Here is a 9,254-nt window from a genome sequence, read left to right on the forward strand (position 1 = left end):
AACTCTAATACAACACCCCAATTGAAGGTGTTTGGAGCACTGGAGTAGTTTGTCTATATGGCAAGATAATTGGGTATTTACAACCATAATAATACAACACTCCAGTTGAAGGTGTTTGGAGCACTGGAGTAGTGTCTCTATATGGCAAGATAATAGGGCATTTACAAACTTAATAGAAAACTCCAATTGAAGATGTTTGGAGCAGTCGAGTAGTGTCTTAATTTGGCAAGATAAGAGGGCATTAACGACCCTGATACAACACTCCAATTGAAGGTGTTTGGAGCCCTTTAGTAGTGTCTCTGTATGGGAAGACAATAGGGCATTTACAACCCACAAATAACACTCCAATTGAAGGTGTTTGGAGCATTCAAGTTGTGTCTCGAGATGGCAAGATAATAGGGCATTTATAACCCGAATACAACACTCCAATTGAAGGTGTTTGGTGCACTCTAGTAGTGTGTCTATATGGAAAGATAATTGGGCATTAGCAACCTTGATACAACACTCCAATTGAAGGTATTGGAGCACTCGAGTAGTGTCTCCAGATGAGAAGATAATAGTGTATTTACCCTCCTAATACGACACTCCAATTGAAGGTGTTTCGAGCACTCAAGTAGTGTCTCCAGATGGCAAGATAATAGGGCATTTACAATCCTAATACAGCGCTCCAATTGAAGATGTTTGGAGCACTCCAGTAGTGTCTCCATACGACAAGATAATAGGGCATGTACAACCCAAATACCACACTCCAACTGAAGACGTTGAGAGCACTCTAGTTGTGTCTCTATATGACAAGATAATAGGGCATTTACAAGTTAACTCTATATGGCAAGCTAATAGAGCATTTTTAATCCTAATACAACACTCCAATTGAAGGTGTTTGGAGCACTGGAGTTCTAAACCCTAAACACTGGAGTAGTGTGTCATGTCAAGCATTTCCGGAAACAAATCCAGAATTTGGAAATAAGGGTAATTGAAGGAAGGTCGGCCAGAAAAGCTTATAAGCGGGATTTCTTGCACCAGAGAGGCATCTTGGACAATTCTAGAGCAGAGAAGCATTTCTAGGGTTTTGGAATTGGCGGCTATTGCTTGGAGGCGAAGTTGAGAAGCAAAAGACGTGAGTTTTGTTGTGGATCTTCTTCTTCTTTGGGTTTTATCATGATTTCTTATTATCTCACTTGTTTTATTTGCTTTAGAACTATGTTTGAGTAGATTCTTTAGTTTCTAGGATTTTGATGTAATCGAATGTTTTGTTTTGCATATTAGTTATTGGATTTTTGTGTTGAAATTGTTATTCGAGTAATAATCTCTTTCGTCTATTTGACTAATGTGCAAAAACATACAATTATTGAATTTTACGATTTCTTCTATTTTTGAAAGATATATAGGTTCAAGTCAAATGGAATTGCATTATGAAATACTTGGACTGAAGCAATCATGAAGACATTTATCAAGAATACAAATTGTAAAATTAGAAGCTTGGTAAAGTAAGTCTAAGACTGTTTAAAAAGGGATCAAACGTTGTAACGTTTTAGGCCTGTCAGAAACGCTAATGTAATAGATTGATCAAACTCAGAAACAACTTAAAACGTTATAACATTTTTATAAACGTTGTAACGTTTTAGGATTGTCAGAACTGCTGAAGCACAGCTGTACAAAATAAACTCGAAACGTTATAACGTTTTAGGAATGTCAGAACGTTAAGTACAGCTGTATCAAATTCAAAATTCAAGTTACAAACGATGTAATGTTTGTCAATAGTTACAAACGATGTAACGTTTGTCAATAGTTACAATGATTTATTTATCAGCGTTGTAATGTTTTAATTAAATCTGAGCTTCAGAAATTCCTATTTTTTGATCAAGATTTTACAGTGCAAAATGTTATAGAAACGTTATACAATCATTGATAACGTTTTGATCGATTAGCTGAGCTGTCAGAAAATTGAAACCCTAGATCGCATTTTGAGCTATTTCTATATATAGGGCTTTGGGCTTTCTTCCCAAAGTATTTCAGCCGACCCTAAACTTCTAAAACGTGATTTTTTGAACGCTTTAATTACTTCATTATTGTGAGAGCTTAAAACTTCAAAATTCCTGAAACAACCTCAAACCCACTTCACTAATCTTGATCTAGATTAGGTTAGAGTGATCTATTGAGTGTTTCTCTTGACTTTCTAGACAATCGAGACCTTGTTCTCATCTCTTTGAGTTGGTCATTTGATTTCCCGCTTGGTGTGTAGGGCTCAACGATTCACAAGTTGTAATCCTTTCGAAAGGCGCACCCACAAGAGGTTGCGAAGCCCCGGAGACATAGGCCTTTGTTTTGCCGAACTCCGTTAACATCCCGCGTGTCAAATTTCTCTAAACGCATCTATTTACTTTCAATTGTAATTTAATTTCAGTTTTTGAGCAATTAGAGGTGCATTTAGTATAATAGAAATTTGTATTTGCTTAATTGTGTTTGATTTTAATTGCTTAGATTAAATTGTTTAATTTTTATTAGTTTGCCACTAGATGCATGATCACATCTACAAGGCATTTCAACCCTTATAATCTTTCAACCAAACTAAGTACATGAGGTAGGTTTAGTGATCCGAAAGGTGAAACCAAATAGTAGCCAAAAGGTGAACATTTCATCTTATCGACGGATAAGATGTTACCTTTAGAATACCAAAGTAGCAACTAGGTTATTCGGACCAATATAGAAAAGTTGAGATCTAGAACTCGACAAAGGCAAATATTACAATTCCATACCAAGTTAATGAACCAACATACGAGAGTTGAGGTTTAGGAACATTAGGTCTGGTCAAGAACCCTACAAAAAAGGAACAACACAAAGAAATAGTAACTAGTGCATTAACTCGAGGCCCACACGGACCGTGTACGACAGTAGCCGGCCCGTGTAACTTGACACGGCCCGTGTAAGAAACTACACAGACGGGGTGTCTCGAAGCAGAACTGAGATGAAGTCTTAACCCTGGAAACGCCTTTTTATTATTGATTAAAACCAAGTTAATTTACTTTTGACTTTTAATTATTGTCATTGAACTGATTAGAAACTTAAATACCAAAAACCAATTTTCTCACTTCTAGTCGTTTATTAATTTAAGTATAGTCTGGTTAATACTTGAACTGTCCCTTGGATCAATACCTGAATATACTGCTCGATAGGATTGTACACTTGCAATCTGAATCGAAAGGTGTAACCAAGGTTTAAAAGGTATAGCTTGTTATATTGAAATTTTATGCATACGCTTTTGTGTGAACAATAATGTTAGAAAAATCTATTGTTATTTTTATTTTAATAAATCAGAAAAACAAATTGGATTTTATTATTTTCTGCTAGAACATTAAGTGCATTATACTTATATACATATGAGGCTTGAAATGCATTCTTTTTTTGCTATCATCATGCTACATTTTTAATATTCTAATAACACAATAAAATAAAATATTTCGATGTGATTTATATTATTTTCTCTACACTTACAGAAAATATATCACCTTTCAAGTTTAATCTATATAAATCAGTAAGTTGAAAATTCAATGTCCAAAATAAATTCACATCGGCGTATGTTTGCAAGTCTTATACTATTCAAAACAAAATCTAAATGTTATTATCTTTTGCAGGCACAGAAAGAAAATGATATTGATCATATTTAATGGTTTTATTTTAACATTTAAGTTTTAAATTTTAAATTGTTGTAGTTCTACAAATAAAGGTATAATGAAACCACAAAAAATAATAGCATTTGCACTCTTCTCATACAGAAATCACTTCTAACTTTCAAAAATTTAGTTAGTACTAGATTATGTTTTGTTGAACGAACACAAAGATACAATCTGATATGAAATATATTTGTACACTCTATATTGTTTTCTTATATTTAAGAAAATCTCGATGCCTGGTATTCTCTTTCCTTATACATTTGTTATTTGAGAAATATTCTTTTTTTACTTGTAACTAAAATGTCTCAAAATAATATGTTTGTCAAAATAAATTTACAATATTAGAATAATTTAAAATAGATTAGAATGATAAAAAATAGGCCTAAATAATGCAAGAGTAAGCGCCTTGCAAATTAATACCTGCAAATTTTTTGTATTTCATAATAATCTTTCATCATTTTCTTAATTCAGTCTCTTCCCAATTAAATAATTAATGGAGAAATCTATGCATGAGCTCGACTCTGATTGCACCATCACCTTGGCGAAAACCAGTTTGATCGACCTTCCTCATGATTTGTTCCTTCTCGTAATAGGGAAGCTCGTAGACATATCTGATTTCATCCGTATACGAGCCACATGCAAGCGGTGGCGTTCCTTGATTTCCCTCTCTGATTTTCCTCGTGTGCCATGGATGTTCAATCACCATGTTATTACTTTGGGCGCATATCTCGAATTCTACTCGCTCGCCACCGGAAAGTTTCATACTATACATGTACCAGGAGCATCTGACAAGTTTCTTGCAGGGCCTTCACATGGCTATTTGCTGGCCTTTGACACCAGGCACTTCACGCTATCACTCCTTAACCCATTCACATACAAGGAATTCCCTCTGCCACCTCTAGAACTTAAATGGAGCCCTCTTTATTCATACGAACTTATCTGTGCTGGCAAGGTTGTGGCAATCTCATGGTTCACATCACAAGGGATCCTTCTACTATCATCTTGTCGATCAGGAGACAGCAAATGGGTGACAGTGGAACTCCAAGTTCATACTAAGATTGCAGGGATATCATACTACAAAGGCATGTATTTCATCAATGAGTCCAAGATGGGCAAAACAATAGCAATTGATGCTAGGACAGGTGGATTTCTATTTTCTGTTCCAACCCCGGATCGTCGGTTTGTCAATCCGAAAGGTTCCTGGATGGAGCTATTGGACTACGAATATTTGGTTGTGTCGAACGAAGAGCTTCTAAGAATTTTTCGGGTTAGGAAGGACTACAATATTTTGGGGAATGATTACTTTGAAATTTATCGGTTGGATTACGCTGGAGGATGCCCCCGATGGGTTAATGTCGCCGGCATTGGTGACCGCGTGTTATTTCTTGATGCAGTGCATGGACTTTCTTTGGTAAGCAAGGACGTTCCTGGTACGCAAGGAAATAACATCTATTTCATCAAACCCTTCGCAAATGGTTTGTCTAAATTTCTCTGTAGGTATGATATAAACGACGGCACAACATATGCATTCCCATTTTGTGAGATATCGCTAGATGGCCCCTGGATAGTGCCCAATATCTGTTAATAGAAGGTTATGCTAATCTAGTTTGGTAGTTGTGTTGCTTTATTTCTTTCTTTTTTTAAAGTAAAGTTGGAGGTCAATTTATTCAACTATTTAAAAATTTACAAGCCATGTTTTATTGGATTTTGAACTATGGTCTGTTTTGTTAACTTTTTTTATAAAACAATAATTCCATTGTTATGTTTATCACAGTTCTACCAAATCTTTTTTTTCGCATTGACTAATAGTGTGGACGAATCATATTGTTATCACTTGCCCACTAGTATATTAAGCAAACGGATGAAGGTTTAGAATTTTCTTTCTACTGAAAAGACTTTTGCACTGCAATATTTGTGGGTCCGGATCCCCTAAAGCAACCCAACTTTTGGGTTTTAGATCGAGATCATCCGATTCGAATCCGTCGCTCGGGATTCGAATTCGTTTCTCGGAATATATGCACTCCACTACGGATGGATTATCACAGATTCGAATCGGACGGTCCCGATCTAAAATCCAACTTTTGAGTTTCACTAGATCTGAACTCAATCTTTATCAGGTCTACTATCAAAATTTGCACTACAAATTTCAGCACATGTAGGACTGGATTAGGACTCAGCTCATGAACATCAAAAGTCCAATAGAACTCATCATCTGGAAAGCCCCGAGATATTTAAGTTAAGAGGAAAAAATAAACCCCTGAGATATAGGTTAACCTGAAAAGTATATGTTAAGTTGAGTTGTTTGTTTATTCTTTGTTGAAATTTAATTTTTTTTTTTCGTTGTATGAAAATTTTAAACAGTTGAGAACAGAATAACAAGCTCATGTTATTCTCTTAAAATAACAGTTGATTTATTTGCCAAACTGTCTGGTTTCTCCTCTTACTAATAATTATTCTGTCTCTCTCTCGATCTCCGTGCCTAAGACCTCAAAAATGAAATCCTTCAACCTATAATTGAAGGTAAAGGGGGGCATTTAAATGAGCCAAAAAAAAATATATATGAGAGATACAAAATAACATCAATTGATTCGAATAAATACTAATTATGTAGATCATCACAATTTTAGGAGTTATACCAATATGTATTATTTTATTTTATTTTTAATAAATAAAATAAAAATAAAAAGGAAGACTTTGTGTTCTATGTAATTAGAGAAGTTCAGATGCCCACTGAATTAGTCATCGGTAATATTGCCACATCAGCAAATCTAACAATAGAATTAACAACTCATCAACACAAAGGGCAAATTGAACCTAATGAAATAGTAGAGGATCTTGATTAAACTAAAAATAGTTTGAGTATCCAAATGAACCGAGTTTAATAGTTAAGTCTCTCACAATACGCACTAGACTGCAACAGAATATCCAAGACTATTCCGCTTGAATCCATATCCTTTGAGCTAACAAAATATTTATGTTTAGATTATTGCCGTCCGATCGGAATCTGAACCAATCTGGTCAGAGATAGAACTAGGGGTGAGTAAATCGCTCATAACTCGTGAGCCGCTCATAACTCGCTCATTAAAAGCTCGCCTAAACTCGCTCATTTAAACTCGCTCATTAACAACACGCTCATTTACTTAATGAGCGAGCATGAGCATGACCCAACTCGCTCATAACTCGCTCATTAAGAATTTGTCACATCTAATCCCTGTCACATTTAATCCTATGTAATTATGTGTAACATCAACCTTGCATCATTAAGATTGATAGATAGTGAGCATAGTTTCATATTTAATCCTGTGTAATATAGTGAGCACAATATAACATTTAATCTTGTGTAATATACTAATATTCATAGTTTCATATTCATTTTTTTTTGTAAATCGGCAGAACCAAAACCTCCGCCTAAAGCCCAAAACAAGTAATAGTCATAACAACTCATTTAAATGAATTATGGCAATTTGTTGGATTTTGTTATGATAACTTTTAACAAATTTTGTTATGCGTGGGCACACTATATAATTTTGTTTTGAGTCATAAGTCATAACTCGTGAGCCGCTCATAACTCGCTCATTAAAAGCTCGCTCATTTACAACTCGCTCATTTATCCGCTCATTTAAACTCGCTCATTTACTTAATGAGCGAGCATGAGCATACCCTAACTCGCTCATGCTCGCTCATTAATCACCCCTAGATAGAACGCACGAAAACGCTTTAATAATTGTGCGGATAATGATTGGACGGTCCAGATCCAAACAGAAGTATTATGTTACCTTAGGTGATACAAAATCATTTCGGCTCCAAAGTCCCAATCGCGATTCGCGATTTATTCTCCTCCCATTTCCAAGTTCTCATCGCTAAACCTTCGTCTAAATACCTTCCTTATTTGGTCATAAATTAATAAATCTATCCAAACCCTCGTCATCTCGGTTTCTCCCTGACCATGGCGAATCCCGATTGGGCCTCCTTCCCTCCCGATCTCCTCCTCCTAATCTTAAAGAACCTCCCCTCTCCGACCGATTTCGTTTCCTTCCACTGCGTGTGCAAGGGGTGGCGCTCCGCCGCTCGCCAATCCGATGGTTCTTCTTTGCTGCCTTTACTCCTCGATCAACACGTCTTCCACGACACTCGTCGTCTCCATTTCTACTCCCCCTTCTCAATCGAAAGTCGCTCTATCCGCATCCCACAAGTGGGTACTAAGTGGGTCGCAGGGCTGTCACAAGGTTACCTCATTGCATTCGACAAAGTTGATTTTTCTTTATCTCTCTTTAACCCCTTCACGTGGCACAGCATATCCCTCCCACCTTTGGCAATTGAGCCGTTCAAGTTGTCATCTTTCCGACCGTATTTGCTTCAAAATCGAGAGATGGTAGTGATCTCACACCTTGATCAAAGGGTTCTGAAGTTAGGTTGCTGCAAGGTTGGTGACCAAGAATGGAGCTTTGTGTCGTGCAAAGTAGGTGCAAATGGTGGAGGTAATGTTTACTATCAAGGAATATACTACGTAAATGATTCAGCGGAGGGGCCCACAATGGTGATCGACCCTGCCACCTCTGATGTCTTGTTTACAATTTCAGCTCCTGAGGAGAGAATTCCACATCTCAACAGTTGGAAAAATTCAAAAGGGTTTGATTACCTGGTAGAATCACGTATGGGTCTTTTAAGAATTTTTCGACCGTATGATGTGTTTGAATCTTTCAAGAATTGTAATTTTGATATCCATCAGCTGGTCAATAAGGATGGCTCTTTCCGGTGGGTCAAGGTGGGGAATATCGATGATTCGATAGTGTTTCTTGATAAGTTCAACGGAATTTGTGCGAGTACAGATGGTGTGGGGAGGATGAGAGGGAACTGCATCTATTTCACGAAGTATAGACTAGATGGTATTTACGGTTGGAGAGGAATTTTGTGCAGGTATGACATAGCAAGTGGCGATACTGTAGCTCTGCCCCATTGCTTGGAGACCAGAGGTTCTTGGTTTGTGCCTTCTCTGGCTACAATTCCAGACTAGTTTTTTTTTTTTCCCTTTGCTCAATTTCAATTTTTCATTTGGTAATTTATTTTAATATGATAGATACTCCCAGTTTGTTTCTTCTGAATAATTGCTTGTAGTCTTGCTTTGTGGATTCTTTTTTTTTGCAGACTAATAATATGAATTGTTCATGTAATTATGGTTGATTTTTACTATTTGCCGAGGAGATTGTTTGGTAAGAAATTTGATTCATTGGGTATTATGAACAATTGAAATAATTTGAATTAGATTGTCATATCAAAACGTGGCATTTGATACTCGCCTTCTTTTCATCTATCCATTGCTGTTGAATAAAAAATCAATTTAAAAAACCTGCGTTTCTTCTCGACCCCAGTAGTCACTTTTGTGTCTTCCCAAAACAGAGAAACCCCTGTTTCAACTTACCGAAGAAGAGGTAAATAATAGGCTTTTATTAGGCTCGCATAACTGACAGCTTAACTGGGTTTTTTGGGCCTTAATTGCACCATATATATATATTTTTTTAATAAGGCACTTGGGCCCGTTTCATTACAATGCAACTTAAAATTACAAAATTGCGCCATAAAATA

General features: G+C 36.3%; 2 protein-coding genes across 2 annotated transcripts; both read left to right on the forward strand.

Annotated features, from left to right (window-relative positions):
- The first annotated feature begins 4,164 nt into the window (after positions 1 to 4,164).
- LOC144557993 (uncharacterized) lies at positions 4,165 to 5,256 on the forward strand. The gene has a single exon (XM_078306680.1). The coding sequence runs from the start codon at positions 4,165 to 4,167 to the stop codon at positions 5,254 to 5,256; it is 1,092 nt and encodes a 363-aa protein (XP_078162806.1).
- A 2,361-nt stretch (positions 5,257 to 7,617) lies between these two features.
- LOC144557994 (F-box protein SKIP23-like) lies at positions 7,618 to 8,685 on the forward strand. Its single transcript, XM_078306681.1, has one exon. The coding sequence runs from the start codon at positions 7,618 to 7,620 to the stop codon at positions 8,683 to 8,685; it is 1,068 nt and encodes a 355-aa protein (XP_078162807.1).
- Positions 8,686 to 9,254: the final 569 nt, after the last annotated feature.

Source organism: Carex rostrata, chromosome 8 (genome assembly GCF_964058835.1).
Source record: "Carex rostrata chromosome 8, lpCarRost1.2, whole genome shotgun sequence".
NCBI classification, from domain to species: Eukaryota; Viridiplantae; Streptophyta; class Magnoliopsida; order Poales; family Cyperaceae; genus Carex; species Carex rostrata.